At 35.1% G+C, this 18,877-nt stretch overlaps 1 protein-coding gene and 1 pseudogene across 1 annotated transcript; one reads left to right on the top strand and one right to left on the bottom strand.

The window, feature by feature from the left end:
- Positions 1–461: 461 nt before the first annotated feature.
- Positions 462–5,498, bottom strand: LOC145094288 (methionine gamma-lyase-like). Its single transcript, XM_079032563.1, has 2 exons — positions 4,685–5,498; positions 462–1,042 (listed from the first exon to the last, which is right to left on the bottom strand). The coding sequence occupies exons 1-2, from the start codon at positions 5,475–5,477 to the stop codon at positions 489–491; spliced, it is 1,347 nt and encodes a 448-aa protein (XP_078888689.1). The 5' UTR covers positions 5,478–5,498; the 3' UTR covers positions 462–488.
- Positions 1,932–4,548, top strand: LOC145096349 (putative protein phosphatase 2C 4; annotated as a pseudogene).
- Positions 5,499–18,877: the final 13,379 nt, after the last annotated feature.

Below are 18,877 nucleotides of genomic sequence, written 5' to 3'. Positions count from 1 at the left end.
CACTATTGTACATTATGTTGTGATACCGTTCATGAAAGTCATCCACCCCTAGACGTTTCAGACATCCTGGTTTGGGGGTGGTTTGGGGGTGTGACAATTTTATGTACACATATTATATAGCTATCAACTTTGCTTTTCAAATAGTCTACCAAACATAGGCCAATTTAATACTATATCTTTATTACCAGTATTAAAGCAAACAATGTACAAACAACCAACATTTGTTGATCAATTTTTTATTGACTATTGCTCAACTTTTATTGACTCTACAAGATACACTATAATAGAATTGGCTATAAGTAACCAAAAACGAAACAAAATAGTGGTTACATGTATAACATGTAAAATAGCATATATATATATATATATATATATATATATATATATATATATATATATATATATATATATATATATATATATATATATATATATATATCCCAAAGGCTGTATATAAACGAATGAAGTCGACTTTGTCATTTAAGACACTAAATTAAGTTGAGAGACGCTTCTTGAAACTGGCCCCATCTTTGTTCAAGCGTCCCAGTGTAGCCGATAGACATCCTGACCAAACCAGGTGAAATTCCAGCCAACGCCTGCTCTTTTTCATCCAATTCACTGCTTGTGCTATTACCCGAACAAGACATAAGAGTCTCATAGTAGCCCAAGCTAACAGCCATGAGCCCAAACCGGGTTTTGTTTTGCAACCCATTCATGAGCTTGTTGGCCCTTACTTCAGTCTTCATGTCTAAGCACAACATCCCACCATATCCATACTCCTTGTTGAAGATAGACTTGGCAAGATGGTGATCAGGGTGGTCTTCAAGGCCTGGGTAGATGACCTTAAGTCCCATTTTCTTCATTCTTTGGGCATATATGAGAGTCCTCTGAGAGTGCTCTTTCATACGAAGACCCAAGTGAGGGATTCTTTGTGATAGTTCGAATGCAACCTTGGCATTCATGGTTGGACCTAGTAACATCAATGTCCCTTGGTGAAGGTCCATCATTGAGTTCACCAAACTTGCAGCTCCACATACGGCTCCTATAAATTAAAAAAACATATAAAATGAGGATAATGCATTTCATGCATAATAATAGATAATACATACACCAAGAGTAATATTTTTACGTTGTGTCACATAATCAACAAAAGAAAGATAATAACATGTCTATTGTAATGACACAAACTATCCAAACTTGTGACATAATCAGTTCATAATATTTTTATATTTATAAACCCACAATTTAACTTATTTACTTATTTAACTTACATTGATTTTTAAATAATCAAATAAATACATTAACAAGATGGTAAATTAAAATAATCTAAATATCAATAATTTAATATTAGCATCCTTTTATATATATTCATGAAACGTTTTTAATGATATAATATGTTAGAAAAAGTATATATCTTTCAGTTTATACTTTTATAAATCAAAGCAATACATTTAAATGTTAAGAGTAAGAAACAATATAAAAAACAAAGACTGCAACAAATAAGCTATTATGTTGATAAAATTGGTGTAAGTGAAACTTTCAAAATTTATAGTTAGAAAATGAAATATAAAACTATTCGTATTAAATCAAATAACAATAGTATTTAACTGATAAAGTTAAAATAAAACTAAATGTATTTTTATGTAATGAAAAAAAAAGTTTTCAAGTATGTAACTCTGTAAGAAATTAGTACATATCTGATGTTATATAACTGTAATATATTAAAAGTAAGGGTGTAAATTGTAAAATAGAATATAAGGGGGTGGAATTTAAAAAGTTTAAAATAAATAGAAAAAATGGATCCGAATCAAATTGTGGATCTAAATGGGTTTTTGATTGGTCCATACCAATATACCATATGGGAATGAGCCCAATCACGATTTTATATTTGATACGTATCTTTCCAGGTGTAAATAGATTTTTTTGACTAAATGAACCGGAAAGACTGTTTGATTTACACAAAAAAAGAGGTCTTTTCTGGTAAGATATGTCTTTCCCAGAATGCCCCAAATCATATATTTCTGGCTAAATGGGCTGGAAAGACAGTTATACACCAAACCCCGCCTTTTTTTTTCTTGGATTATTAATTTTTTTAAATAACTTTTTTATAATTTATTTTTTTATTGAATTATTACTTTTTTTTTTCATTGTTCAGCACAGTAAATCAGATGTACAGTCAAACAATATGGTTTCTTTTTCACTCAGAAAACTTTTCAAGACAGCACTTTACCACACAACATTTTCCCAAACATAAACTATCAAACAGGACCTTAGATGTATAATATGTTATTGACTTATTGTGTTAGACATTAAAATTAATCATCCCTAAATAATAATCCATATCACATTTCAACGGCGCAACCTATTGCTGTTTGTCATCTCACTTGTTGTATGATGATAACTAAAATATATTTTCACCTTAAATTGATTTTTTCGTTACAAAAAAATGTGAATTATTTAACATGGCCTTTGGTTATCGAGAAGAAATTATACTTTAATAAAAACATATGCAACAATTTTTAAGGATAGATTGTTGACAAAATTGCAAAAATGGTCCCTGTGGTATGCAAATTTTTGGGGTTTTAGTCCAAGCCCCGAGTTTTTTAGATCCATGGTCCTTTTGGAGTGGTTTGTATGTGCTTTTGGTCCCTAAACTTAACTCTCGTTAAATAGGATCTATTAAGTCCCCTCATGTGCCTCACACGTGAGGGTAAATTCGTCATTTCATATGTAAGGGACCATTTTTGCATAAACCGTTTTTTGGCCCCAACATTTTTTTTCTACCCTTCTACTTCTTGAGCTTTGCTACAACAATAATGGTTTTATAAGCCAAAAATAGGCTTCCTTTCGGGGCCGATTGAGTGTGGCTTCTTATCGGGTCCTCTTTTTTCGGGTCCTCTCGAAAAGGGTAGTCACGAGCAGTTCCAAAGAAGCTATTCTCGGGGAGGGTTTGCCTACAAACATAGATCAAGAAAAAGGTCGTTGATTCGTGTCGTCCAGAGAGCGATTTCAAAGCCGTTTGTAACCCTGGGCAAAAATCGATTGTTGCCCCGATTAATAAAACAGGTTCTTTAAAGGTTCCAGATTGAATTGTTGGGGCTTCGGAGAAAAACAATGAATTGACTATTAGCAATGTTAATTTGAGCAGTGAAGGTAGTTTTCTTAACGATTACGAGTTCATAAATCAGAGCCAGAATCTTCAATAGGCGCAAGGGAAATCTGGGGAAGATCGAGTAGATGTCGTCGTTTCGGAGGAATACGGGTGGGTTTTTGTTGGGATTTATGATGGATTTAATGGTCCTAATGCACCTGATTATCTGTTATCAAATCTATACCCAGCTGTTCATAAGGAATTGAAAGGTTTGTTGTGGGACAATGAACTTGATTCCACGAATGTAACTCCTTCAGGGCAACAACCAATAGATGATACCAAATCCAAGGTCGAAAATCAAACTCAACAAAATAACCATCAAAGATATGTCGATCAGCAAGAGAGTTACCCCAGTGCAACCAAGGATTTTTAGAAAAGAAGAAACAAGAGTTCAAGAGTTAGGAGTTGAGGGGCTTCAAAGAAATGGGAAGATAACCGTCGGAGATGGAAGTGTGAATTCGACAGGGAGAGATTAGAATTAGATCGATGATTAAAAGAGCAACTGAATTCCAATGGGTCAAATTCAGTTAACCATTAAGATGTTTTGAAAGCTCTATCTCAAGGATTAAAGAACACAGAAGACGCATATTCTCATATTGTAGACCAAATGCTCGTTGAAAATCCAAAACTAGCTCTAATGGGTTCATGTCTTCTGGTTATGTTAATGAAAGAAGAAGATGTTTACGTGATTAATGTAGGAGATAGTAGAGCAGTTTTAGCTCAAAAACCAAAGCCAGATCTTTGGAGACAAGATCTAAAGAGCATTAAAGAGGAAACATTATATGATCTTGCGGTCGATGCCGATTTAGCCACTACAAATCCAACCCTAAACACTTCCCACCTCACAATGGATTACAGTACCTCCATTGAAGAGGTAAAAACTAAAACCATATTTTCAAATCAATGGTTCTATAAAGTATAAACCATTATTGTTGTACCAGAGCTCAAGAAGAAGGGTAGAAAAAAGAGACGTTGGGGAACGTTGGGGAAGAAGAGCGCATCCTTAGGGCCAAAAAACGGTTTATGCAAAAATGGCCCCTTAAATATGAAATGACAAATTTACCCTCACGTGTGAGGCACATGAGGGGGCTTAACAGATCCTATTTAACGAGATTTAAGTCTAGGGAACAAAAGCACATACAAACCACTCCAAAAGGACCATGGATCCAAAAAACTCGGGGTTTGGACTAAAACCCCAAAATTTTGCATACCACAGGGACCATTTTTACAATTTTGTCTAAATTGTTTAAAATATATCTTATAGTTTCCGTATTTCAATATTTTGGTATGAAATTAATCATCCAAAATATAGACTAAAAGATTTCTTGTGTTTGTTTTTATATATTTTTTAGTTTTTGGCATTTTTTTCTAAAATGCAAGAAATTTGTAGTATTTAAGTTATATGTTATATGATACGATTAATAATATAGCCAGAAAACTGTAAAGAAAGTAAAATTTGGAGTTGCATGAGTGCATGACGTACGTGCATAAGAAAGAGACATGAATATTGTCAAAAGATCGTTTAGAGCGTACCAGCAATTATGTCTCCTCCGCCGCTAATATACTTGGAAATACTATGGACTACAACGTCGGCACCCAGCCTCGCCGGAGAAACCACCATCGGAGCAAAGGTATTGTCAACCACCACCGTAACACCCTTCTCATGGGCTATCCTTGAAAGCTCCGGAATGTTGGCCACAGTCAACGTCGGGTTAGACATGGACTCAAAAAACAAAACCTTGGTGTACCCTTCCACGATTGCCTCCTCCACCTTCTTCAAATCCCTTATGTCAACAAACGTCGTTTTTATATTAGATGACCTCGGAAGAAAGTGTGTGAGAAATGCATGTGTCCCACCGTATAACGTCGGAGACGCCACTATGTGCTCCCCGCTGCTAACCAGCTGCAACAGAACCGATGAGATGGCGGACATGCCGCTAGAGGTGCAGTATGCCGCCTCAGTCCCCTCGAGAGCTGCCATCTGACGGCCAAGAGCGAGGACTGTGGGGTTGAAATGGCGGCTGTAGATGAAGAAATCCCGATCAGGGCCTAGCTCTCCGGTGAACATGCGGCTGAGGGTTTCAGGTTCCATGACGGTGAAGGTGGCGGAGGCCTCAATGGACATGTTAACTCCACCATGCTCTCCAAATTCATGTCGAGCATTAGCCAAAGCTGATACAGGGTCTTCAAATGTTGCTGCTGGTAGTTTCTTTGTGATGATATCATCGTCCCTGTTAAAGTCATCGGGAGTCATCCTCTTCTTTGAGGAGGAGGAGGAGGAGGAGGAGGAGGAGTAAAAATGGGTGTTTTGAATAGTGCCTGCCATTGACGGAAATTTCGTAGGAAGGGAATTGAATCCAAAGAAAGAAAAGAGCAGATGGAGAAAATGGAGGAATGAGCACTGGTTTTATAAAGGTTTTTTTAGCACTACAAGGTTGTTTGGTGTGAAAGGATGGCACATGAATATATCCATTATTTATATTTTGATTCTAGAAATATATGTAGTTTAATGAAATTTACATTTGACTATAAGCAAATTCAGTGAAGAGTTTCTATGGAATGATTAGTTAATTCGGTTATAGCATTACCATCTTTTTTAAACTTTTTTGATTCACATGTCTTAATAAAATTATTATGTAATAATATATTTTTATTCATAATGACAAATTCACCTTTTTAATCAAAGCAGCCTTAAAATTGTTTTAATTAAATTAACAAACAAAAAATATAGATTTTGATTTGATTTTTTTTCAATAAATAATTGGATGTTAACAATACCAACTAGTTTTTTGGTATGTATTGTGCCCAAAAGTTGTAATCAAGCTGGTATCTTGGCTTCAAAATCCGGTTCTTGCAATTTTTAGTAATTGTATTTTCCAATTAGCGCTCTGCTAGACTGCTAGTGTTCTTAATAAAAATCAAGTTGTCTAAAACAAAAAGCAAAGAACCCTAAATAATGTTAACAAACCGGTTCAAAAAAAAATGTTACAAACATAATCAAAATATATGTTCAAAAAAATCAAAAAAATCAAAGGAGTTATAGATATATAAGACATAGAGGAAAATAACTTACCTACTTTTTTTATTAATTTTTATCAAGGTGATATCAGAAGGTCTCACATGGGGCATATTTATGCAAATAATTTTCTGGGGCAACGACAAGAATCTAGGATTCAAGCAAATGATGCATGGGGATAGATTTGGTAGCAAGTGTTCTAACATGTAGTTGATGGAAGAAAAATTAGGGCCTCTTGCCTTCAATGGAAGTACATCTGCAAGCACAAAAGTACATGTAAAAAATATATGGAATTAGTTCTAGAATCAACATTAACAACCTAAGGGCTGTTGGTCAAGGATTGACCTGGTAATTAGGAAGAATAAAGCACATGGGGCAGTGATGACCGTTACAATTAGATTGTTCCTAGTATTTCTCATTTTCTGTTATTTCAATTAGTTTAAACAGAGTAGCTTAAAAGTTAGAAATCATTAGTCGAAATTTCATTTTGTATAGCAGTGTAATCATTAGGCTGCTAGTAATCTTCATTCAATAAAGAGAAACCTTCGGCTGCCATTTTATTCCAGTTTTACCCCTGTTAAGCTTTTCCTGTTATTGTTGTATTACTTGATCACCAACAGGGCTTACATTTATTATAGTAGCTATGTTGACAACATGGTATCATCACAATATACTTGAAATATCTGTTGCAAATAGGTCATCTTAGTTCTAATGGCATGTCAACTTTTTCCAAATCTATACCCTTCGCGCCACTCTATGATGTCAAACCAAATTTTGAAAAGGGAAACAACAAAACTTTGCCACCTCATGAAAACTGAAATTGGTCAAATAGAAATTAAACTTAAACCAAGAACCATAATGTTTATCAGATTTGGAATCAATATAAGAAATAGAAATCCAACTCCCACTTTAAAGATAGAAACATCATTTTGAAATAACCCGTGATTTTATGAATGAAATTCAACTTTCTCACCAGTAGGATTAGTGATAAAAGAGCTTCTCATCTGATTCCAATCATTCATCTTAATCTGTTGGTACTCATCCAGGTGCCTTTCTCCTAACAATTATGGGTTCATCATACATAACAGAAGTTAGAATAGAATAAGTAACCTTTTCTGGACATTTATGCCAAAAATAATTGTCATATGTGATATAAGATATACTGGTCTATCTATACAATATTAACCTTGTTAAGCTTCTCAAAAAAGAAAACCTCAATCTTTGTTAGCGACAAGAAAAAATTTGTGTTGTATACTTCTCTGGTATCATGTTGCCTTACAGTTTCAATAGCTATAACATCATGTTGTTTCATCATCAAAGTTTGGATGTTACAAACATTACAACAATCTCCACAAAAAACCTAAAACATGTATCCTTATTCACCTAACAATTGGCTTCCAATCCCATTCGTTTTATGTCCTAGTATATCTACCAGGTCCACCACATCCACTTCTTGAATCAACCGAGGATCTCCCTATCGATACATCATCTGCAAATAATAATAATAATAATAATAATAATAATAATAATAATAATAGTAATAATAATAATAATAATAAACGCAAGGTCAGGTAAACATTGAAACAAAAAACAAAACAAATTGACATGAAACAGATTAAGAACTGAATAAAGTTTACTAACAATCTCACATAACCATTTAATGACAGAATCAAACATCCTTGGGATAGTAGTGAGAGAATTAAAAATTCATAATTATTAATTTGTTAAATGGTAAGAAGTTTACCTGGTGGTTTTCCGGAGATGTGTAAGGTCGTCGACGTTGCCACAAGAAATCGAGTAGAAATCATTTTGTGTACGCTATGTCCAGATATGTACACGAGGACTCGAAGTGTGAAGGGAATAATCCAAATGAATTTACAAAGGCGGTCTTTCATGGATTTCAAATTGGCGGCTTCAATTTCGCAAATAATCAGCACGAATTAAGAGCATTTGTTAATTGGGGAAACTAACCACGTACGTGCGGAATTGGCATGCGCGATGAGTTCGAAATCTAAAAGGATGCAACTGAGTGTATGTTAACTTGTTGAAACTTGTAACGCCTCAAAAATCGTAACAAACTGAAACTTTTCAAAACAACCCATTTACAAATAAAAGTGTTTACAAAACCATTGTGTCCAAAGATTATTTAAAATCAGAGTATCCCAAGATCCAATCAGTCAGAAAACCAAGGATGTGTACGGTCACGCCTTCGCTTTACCACAATCATCTTAAGTACCTGAAACAATAAACTGAAATTGTAAGCTCAAAGCTTAACGAGTTCCCTCAATGTACCACCACATAAACATAATAATAAACAAACATCACACATACAAAGTTTTCAACCTGACTGGAACGCCGTACCGGCCTAAAGACTATCTGGAATGCTCACAGAGCCTTCAGCATGACCGGAACGCCTCACTGGGCCTACAGACTATCTGGAACGCTCACAAAACCTTTAGCGTGAGTGTAGCGCCTCACTGAGCCTACAAACAATCTAGAACATTCTCTGGGCCTTCGACCTGAGTGGGACGCCCCCTTAGGCCTACAGTCTATCCGGGACATCCTGGGTCTCTTGACCTTCAGTCTACACTGGTCTGCCTCAACCCAACCACACATACAACATGTCAACATATACATAACCGATACACATACAACATATCGATATAAACATTACCGGGTTTTTTGACTGGCATCACAAAGCAGTACAGTCTCAACCCAACCACACTACACCGACATGTACAATCGGTAAACATATAGACAGTAAACAGATAACAGGCAAATCTAACAGATCTCCGCAGCATAGCAACATCCTATATATCAGGATATTGATCTAACGATATCTACAACATAACATCATACTATCATGTAACAGGATATATAATCCATTGGGCCGACCTTGGTGCCTTCGGCCCACAAGTTTAGTGAGGAAGAACTCACCTCAATCCTCTAATAATCAAATAACTGCTCAGACCTCCGAACCGGATAACCTCGTCCCAACTAACAATAATTACAATTTTAATCAATAATTAACTCAATAACCCAAAATCTGAGGCCCTCTCTATAAACTAACTTCCTAAAGGGTAAAATACCATTTTACCCTTTTCTTACTTTTTCCATAACCAAGGCCCAACCCAAAATGCATAAAATTCTAAAACCCAAAATGGCAATCCAAAGCCCAAATCAAAAGCAACAAAAGCCCATTATGAACAAATAACCGAATTGGGCCCCAAAACCATCATGGACCTACTTCCAAGAAGACCCTAAGTCCATCCATGGCCTAAAGTCCAATATCCCACCAAGGGTCATGTCTTAAAAAGCCTAAAATGCCAAATTAGGGAGCACGCACCGTGTACCAGAATGGTACACCCAATGTACTCACCCTCAAAGCATAGAGTACAAGTCCCTGATGCACAAGATCAACATTACGTTGAGCATACACTTGCATACGCCCATCGTACTCCTCCAGGTTCTAAAAATCCAAAATAAGCTCTTAATGGTTAAGACAATGACTTCCAAACTTGGATATAACCCTAATGAGATGTCTTAACACGTAAAGTTGGCAACATTTTAAGCTCTTGGAGTAGCTCATACTCACAAGGATGTTTCTAAGTACCAAAAGAACCCCAAAATACTCCTTAAAATAGATCTAACACATAGATTCATCAAGATAGAAACTTTATACCTCCAAAATGTAGATCAATATGCAACAAGTTTGGATCCAAAAGCTTCAAGTAATCCCACACTTCTCCAAGAAGTTCCCTCTTCTTCTATGAACACCAAAAAGTATGAAATACCAACAAAAGCTCAAAAAACATCAAATGGGAGCTAGGATTTCGTTTCTAAGGTTTATATGGATGGAGGCTTAAGAAAATAGGGTTTGGTGGTGAGTTAAGGTGCTTAAATAAGGTCCAAGACCCTAAATTAGGGTTTGGGTGTGACTGGAGTATGCCCATCGTACTTCTGGTATGCCCAGCGTACTCCTTAGAGCACCCGCGATCACACTAATTAGTACGCCCCTTTTACATCATTGTACGCCTAGTGTACTGGACGTGTCACTAGTATGCTATACGTACACATGTGTACACCCCGTGTACTCGATTAAACCCTAAAATCAACCAAAATTTCGAAGGTCATAACTTCTTCGTTATAAGTCCGTTTCCGACGATCCGTATATCCACGAAAAGGTAACGAGAAGCTCTACACTTCTATCAACTCATACTTGCCTTCAAACTTCCCGAACAAAAATCCAATTTCCATAAAAGCCCAAACTGACACTTAACGGTTATACCCTTGGGCTACGGAATTCCCAGATCATATATCCTACCTTATCCACACACAAATGGTTCTAAATTTCTCTTTCTCAAAGGCCCTAATTCTTATGATAACCGGTCTTCGAGTGACGACCCCGCATTAGGCAATAATTTGGAACATGGTGTTACAAAACTCTTGTTTCGTCTACGGTTCGTAGCTGAGATTCACTTTTCGTTAGCTACAGATCGATGGGAAGATGACGGCATAGATGAAACTTTGATTGTTGGTGCTACTTCTTTGTTCTTCGGTGTGTTGAGCTAGTCGGGATAACTAAAAATCTTTGGCACCTCCGCCTATTGTGGTGGTGGTCAAACTTGTGATAGATAATTGCTCCATGTCAAACCCTCCTTAGAGAAAGGTGGAATAAAAATGAAGAAGAAAAGGTATGAAAGATCTTACGCCTGAACCCGTTGACTTACTCTCCAAAGAAGACGACAGAAGCAAGACGGTGAAGAGCGCAATCGGTGGAGTGGGAATCGGAGTACGACTCGATTTGGAAGAGGAAAAAGTGATCAGTGGTGGGGAAGGATCGAGAAGGTTTAGAGAGAGAGAGAGAGAGAGAAACTTCTATATATATATATATATGTATATATATATATATAGTGAGAGAGAGAGACAGAGAGAGAAAGAGCGGGAAACTTCAAGAGATATTTGCCAAAATTGAGGGAATAAAAGGTGGATTTAAAATCAACCAGCATTTAAACTGAATTCAAATATAGTATGATTTTATAGGTGGTTACATGTACTATTAGCTTAATGGTTTTGACGTCTTAAAAAATAATATTATTATATTCAGTCTATTTTTAGAAAAAGATAAGATTTCATTTATAATGTAGTTGATGCGACATCAACTCCAACCACCTACTCTGAGGATGTGGTTCTACGCCAGAGGGAATCTGCGAGTTCACAACAGACAAGGCCGTTAGAACCGCCCCAGGGACTGTTCCCCGGGAGCAGGCTCCGACGATCAAGTTAGATCGGCTGGTAGAGATGAGATGGTTCTCCTTAGCTGGAGAGAACCATCTTGGTGTTGGGGGTAGTGTATGGTGGCTGAAGGCGGAGGGTGGCGGTTGAGCCACCCGAACGGAGTCTAGGGAGGCGCCTAAGCCAAGGGGGGAGATCCCTCCCCATGGAGTATCTACTATTCACTTTATAGGGGACAATTATTTCAAGGGTAATTAGGTCAAGCCTTGTTCTAGCTCAATTCATGCCCAACTAGCAAGTAGTTGGGCAAGGCCGCCCGGGGGCGTCGGGCGAGGCTGGCAAGCGCGCATCAGGCAACGCTGACGAGCACGCACTAGGAAAGGCTGGCAAGGGAGCGTCAGGTCGGGCCGGCAGGAGAGTCCTAGGCAAGGCTGGCAAGGGCGCTCCAGAGCTGTCTAGGCCATGCTAATGGACCTGATATCATCAGTAATATATATATATATATATATAGAGAGAGAGAGAGAGTTAGGTTCAAATGTGGATTGACATCTATTGTGCGGAAGTGTGGACATTTCTATTCTGTAAGAATGACAATGAAAATATGTTGTTTAATAATATGAATACAGTCAATCTTACATAACTATTGTTATTATCACACATTCTCACTAATTAAATCGTCTATAAGATAATTATAGACTTTTTTTTTTACTATTCTCATTCTGTCAGAATGTTTATTGAGTCATATTCTTAAGAATAAAAATGAGTGAAAAACGATATGTGAGAACAAAAATGAATAAAGTTAATGAGAATGTATGTTCACATTATTAAACAACCTATTCTCTTTGTAATTGTTATAAAATAGTATTGTCTACACGTCCACACAATAGTTAATCATCCACATTATAACATAGCCCTATATATATATATATATATATATATATATATATATATATATATATATATATATATATATATAGCATTAGGTTATTTTGTTCTAACTATCTATTGTGTGCATGTACGATTGATTCTGAACCAATTATTTTAGTTATTTTAAGAAAATAATTAATGCATATTACTCTCTCTCTCTCTCTCTCTCTCTCTCTATATATATATATATATATATATATATATATATATATATATATATATATATATATATATAGGTAAAGATTCAAATGAGAACCAAAAAAGGTTAAGAACCGTAAGAACCTCTAATTTTAGATGTTTATAAAGGGTTTAGAGTTTAGGGTTTAGGGTGTTTATAAAGGGTTTAGGGTTTAGGGTTTAGGGTGTTTATAAAGGGTTTAGGGTTTAAGGTTTAAGGTTTAGGGGTTAAGGTTTAGGGTTTAGGGGTTAGGGTTTAGGCTTTAGGGTTACCCTAAACCCTCTATAAACATCTAAAGTTAGAGGTTCTTACGGTTCTTAACCTTTTTTGGTTATCATTTGAACCACTCCCTATATATATATATATATATATATATATATATATATATATATATATATATATATATATATATATATATATATATATATATATATATATATATATATATATACACACGCACGCGCGCGTAAGATTCATTTGCATTGAAAATTATCTGCCGAATTGTTGCTATATAAAAGTTTACACGCAATTTGTGTAGTATGTTTGTTAATTTTTTATGTTTATATTGGAAGGATTACAAAACTGATCTCGAATAACAACCATGGTTGACTTTATATGAGAGAAATATTTGTTTGTTTTGATTCTTTCTTTCAACACATGATTATTATGAAAGAAACAATATCGTGATGTTATAGGCACATGTTTTAAACATAGACGTCTAGAACCTCTTAAACAATCATTTCGATGTTACATACTTAGGAGTAGTCTCAAGTTTTATCAATAATCATCTAGGATTTTTATATTCGATTCATGTTTAGTTATTTGGTTGAAGATCCTCAATAAAGATACTTAATTTCAAAGTATATTTTTCCATGTGCATTTTAGATTGTCATGAATACTAAGAGTGACAATGGGAAGGTTTTGGTGATCTCAGTCTCATATTTGATTATAATGTCATATTTCAATATCATGTTCCATCGGGTCTCATTATAATGTCATATTTCAATATCATGTTCCATCGGGTCTCATTATAATGTCATATTTCAACATCATGTTCCATCGGGTACCTATTAGTAAATGATGAATCGGTTCATTGATATACCCGCGAGTATCAAATATCCGCGATAATGATCTTAATAGGTTAAATTTACATGTTAAAATTTTGGGAAATTGAGTAATATAACCCTTATAAATAATCCTTTTGACAAAAATAACCCAATTTTTTTTTATATTTTTTATTGTTTTGTTATTATTTATTTATTTATTTGTAAAGTAACCACATTCTTAGCAACACATTGTTCTAAAGACGTCTCCGGAATTCTAGAGTACGATTCCAGACCATGGTGCGGAATACATTAAACTTTTTTCTTGTTAACATGTGGTTTTCATTTAGTATAAGTTTTGATTTTATATAATGTATAAGTTTTGCTTTCAAAAATTTTAGTTTTATAAAATATAAAATGCAATTAAAATCAACAAATATATAAACAAATTAAATGATGTGCATGTAGGTCATATTACAAATACGATCTTCAAATTATTTTTGTCTTTATACCCAAAAAAAATTGCTAGTCGTTTTCGATAACCCATAGCCCATTGAACAGTTTTACATTCTATAGAAATCGATTTACCAGTGATCAACGCCTCCAGGAACCAACACAAAAACACCCATAATCCCCTCTGTTGTCAATATGTTGTGGTACGTATGGGGCCTTTGCGAGGGTCATTTTGAAGCTCTCAAGTAGGATTGTGGATGCAAACTCTCATACCTATAAACCAATCCTCATTTTCCGAACAATATCCGCCCTTCCAGTGACTATCGTATACAGTCATTTTGAACGTCTTCAAATCCACAACACCCAAAACCCAATGAGCATGTGGTATATTGATTGGGGTGTAATGCTACAAAAAAAAGGTTAGAAATAATTAATTAGTATATAAATACTCAGGTAATGTAATCCTAACAAAATTATATTGTATCACACTCTGCCCAAGCTAGGTAAACGGATCCATCAGCCATATCACTCCAGTCAAATGTATCAGTATTGAAAGTTAACATCACCACTGTCCACTGAACATCATCCTCTCTACGCTCTAGCAGCAAGTAATGAGCAAATAATCATATTACTTACATCATATGACAATCATCCTCCATGAGTATCTGCATATAATCGTGTCCAAAACTCAATCGTAGCAAAAACCGGTCAAATAATTATGACCAAACAGCAACGAATCATCCTATTCTTTATATATATTGTGTATGGTAGGCTTTAAAATATTGCCCAACGGTGCTAGTTGTTACCGTGTAACACTTTTCCTATTCATTTGTATCCATGGCGACTTATATCATATGGACACAACTTTTTGGTGTTTGGAACGCCTAAGAGGTGTTGGCGATGGTGTTTTGTATTCATCTTGCAAAATCTCTTTTACATTCGACGATTGAATAACCAGAGACGGCTGCTTAGGGCCTTCATTCAACGATTGTTCAGGGGTGCTTATGACATAATCATGCTTCCATGAGTCATTGTCATTGTAATATCGTTGTATGGTTCAATAATGTATACTTGTAAATGATGCACAAACATAACAACCATAAACGATGAAATAATTAAAAATGAACCTCAATCCTCTTCGAGGTGCCAACATCGTCTCCAGGAGTCATATTGATAAGTTTTAAAACCATGGCTAAAGCAGTGTCATGATCTGCTAAACGCTCATCCTGAGACCTCAATTGCTCGCGACATTCACATACCTCATTTTTCAATTGACGCACCTCATTTTGCAAGTCATTAATAATTCGGTCTTTGTCAATTGATGGGCTAGCGGCCGATGGTGGTGGTGGTGGCGGCGGGTGAGATAGAACCATGGCTAAAGTAACCATACGTCGTTGATTTGAAAAAATTGGTTGCATTCAAGCTTTTTTAAAGCCCTCAGTTTTGACCATGCAACAGCTCGGGGGATCACATTAGGTTGTCGAGTACTAAACAAACTGCTCACAGAAAAAGTCTCAAGAATCCATATATGAATGTTAGCTAACAAATAAATAAAAAATTGTTAGAATGTTAGCAAAAAAATACATAATAAAATTTCATCATATACTTACCTTAAAACGGTATAAAAACCTCTGCAGGGTGTACGCCATTTTTTGAGGTTGGTTCTCTTTCGGATCTTGTAGATGTATAAGCTTGTCAACCTTATTGAATACAGTAAATATGTGTTTGTACAATTGATCCCAAATTATCATCCCCCATAGATATCTGCCACATAAAAAATTAGTTGACAATTAAATTTATAAAAGAATATCGGTAGCTATAGTAATTATAAAATAGACGACATTGTACATGTTAAATTAATCAAGGTTGGATAGCAAAATGAAATACTCTTGTGTAACAGGCTGTTTAGGCAACTGCCTATTAAAACTCATCTTTAACAGGTATAAAAGACATACACAGACTGCATCCTTGTCGGATAACTCATTAAGTGAATGTTTAAACACCTTCATAACATCGTCTAATTTGACCTAGATATTCCTTGGGACCATAGGAAACTAGGAAAGACACGGGAATGGAAGGTGGCGTCAGATGCAGAAATAGGAAAATAGTCACCAAACCGGAAGTCGGTGATGAAACAAAATTCTTTCTTCTCGACAGACAACTCGTAACCCCCAATCTCAAAAACCATTTCCTTCACTTGGCTTCGAGGTCGGTGACAAGTTCTTGGCAAAAGACGTAATGTAGAAGCAAAGGATCCCCTTCTACATTAGGAACATTTAACCACCTCCCAAAACGTGTATTTCATAACATAGTCTCGCATTCTAGTATGTCTCTGAAAGTCGATAGAATTTGCCCGCCGATTTTGGGTTTACATGAGAGTGTAATTGATGCATCAAAAACCATGTCGTGTTGCACAAATAAAAAAGGTGTTATCACTTCATTATGAAACGGAAATGACCAATATTTCGGACTAGTTCTGGAGCAGTTCCTCATGTTTCGGACGAGTTCATCGTGTCCGGACGAGATCCTCGCGTTTCGGAGGCTTCCAAAATGAACTCTTAAGATCTGGAACACTACATTTTGATGTAAATCAACAATACCTAAACATTAGGAACATTTAACCACCTCCCAAAACGTATATTCCATAACATAGTCTCGCATTCTAGTATGTCTATGAAAGTCGATAGAATTTGCCCGCCGATTTTGGGTTTACATGAGAGTGTAATTGATGCATCAAAACCCATGTCATGTTGCACAAATAAAAAAGGTGTTATCACTTCATTATGAAACGGAAATGACCAATATTTCGGACTAGTTCCGGAGCAGTTCCTCATGTTCCGGACGAGTTCATCGTGTCCGGACTAGATCCTCGCGTTCCGGAGGTCCAAAATGAACTCTTAAGATCTAGAACACTACATTTTGATGTAAATCAACAATACCTAAACATCTAAACTATCTTTTAGTTGGTATTACAAAAATGACATCTTTAAGTTAAACTACGAAACATTTTCAGTTCATTCCGGAGGTCTTCTATGATTTCCGGAACAGTAACAATAGAAAACTATGTAAAGAGAAAATGAAAAACATACCCGTAAAATAACGGGGTCGTAGTGCTCTTCTTTCATATTGGAATAGTGTGATGGAGATCATACTTGCGTGTCAGAGATAGGAATGACAATCGTAATGGAAAGTCGAAAGATCTGGAATAGTGTGTCGGAATCAGAATCGACAGTTGGAGCAAGATCCGAAATAAAGGCGAAGGTTCAGAATTTTTCAAATTATATTCCAAAATTTGAATTCAAATTTGTCAATCCATAACTCGAACTAGTAGTCCGGAATCCTTATTCTGGACCCACGATAATGGGCCGGCCCACCCGAAAATTTGTCTGAAATATGTTCTGAAATGCCTCGTTCCGGAATAAATGGTCAATTTCAAAAAAAAAAATTGGTGGTGATGTTGAATATATGTATGATGAGTTCTCAATAATGTGGGGATGCATGTGACCCACATTTTTATTTTAAGAATTAAAATAAATAAAAAGTTTTTTAAAGTATTATAAAAATGGTAGATAATTTTTTTAAGGGCATGATAGTCTTTTCATGTTTGTTAGAGACAAAATATGTAATTAAAAAATAAAAATAAAAATAAAATAAAAACTAATGGACGGTCTCCGTGCAAAAGAAAATGTTAGGGGCCAAGCACGAAATTTTAATATGGACGATTTTTGTAATTTTTTCTTATTTAATATATTTAGGATCTACGCTAAAGAGAAAAGGATTATAATTAAACTCTTAAAATTCATGTTCATATTATATTTAGTGTGTGAGGTCTCATTCTACAACATGGGCTAAAAAAGAAGTGAAGTCCAATCATTGAATCTCTGTGAGTGTGTGTGTGTGTGTGTGTGAGAGAGAGAGAGAGAAAAAAACAAAGAGAGATTAGCATAATCAAATAATCTTTTTCAAAGAGTTAAACACAAATTAAGAAAATTCTGAAAGTAACCCGACAAATATCAATTTTTATTAATTCAGATGATTTTCGTAGATGGCAGCTGCAAATGACATTTTTGGCTGTGAAAATGTCATTTTTAATGATTTTGCATTATCGTCTAATGTCTACGGAATATTTATGAAATATATTTTTTTAATATAGTTACAATTAAAAAGACAATGAAATTCTCATACTTTAAAATGTGTTGATTTTATATAAAAGGAAATCTATGAACATATGTTGATAATTTGATACAAATATTATTTTATTAAGTTAAATTATTATTATTATAATATGCAAAATTAACAAACAAGTGATATAAGTGCTATACACATATATGTATTAGACAAAGTTTATCGTAAAATGAAATTTGCTCAAGATCCCAAAAATAGAAGTCAATATAAACAGAAGATCATAATTGATATTTGTGTTGTACTTGTCATAGTCATTTGATAGACTAGTATAAACACAATATCATAATTGATATTTGTGTTGTACTTGTCATAGTCATTTGATAGACTGACACCCGGTTGTTCTAAATCAGAGAAACACCTAAATCTTTTAAGACTCTCTTTCTTGTTGAGTCAACCTCATGACAAAAACAAAACGCATAACGACAAGCTTTAGGGTTATGCTATTCGGACTATTAAGAAGTGTGAGGGCTGTTTAGTTAGTTATTCATTCTATGATGTGAAGCAACGTCATTTTATTTTTGTTCAGAGTTACTTAATATTAGTTAGGCGTATGTTAGAATAGATGGTGCAGCTTAATAAGATGTATATAAGCAATGTATTCTTCAAATGTTGAATCTAATGAGAAAATGTTCCTTTCTTTCTCAATTATTTGCAATATGGTATTAGAGAGAAATTATGCTTTGATTACT

The sequence above is a fragment of the Lactuca serriola genome, chromosome 3 (assembly GCF_051521515.1).
Source record: "Lactuca serriola cultivar US96UC23 chromosome 3, Lser_US96UC23_V15, whole genome shotgun sequence".
Classification (NCBI taxonomy): domain Eukaryota; kingdom Viridiplantae; phylum Streptophyta; class Magnoliopsida; order Asterales; family Asteraceae; genus Lactuca; species Lactuca serriola.
The sequence above is the reverse complement of the archived record's forward strand: the minus strand, read 5'-3'. Positions and strand labels throughout refer to the sequence as shown.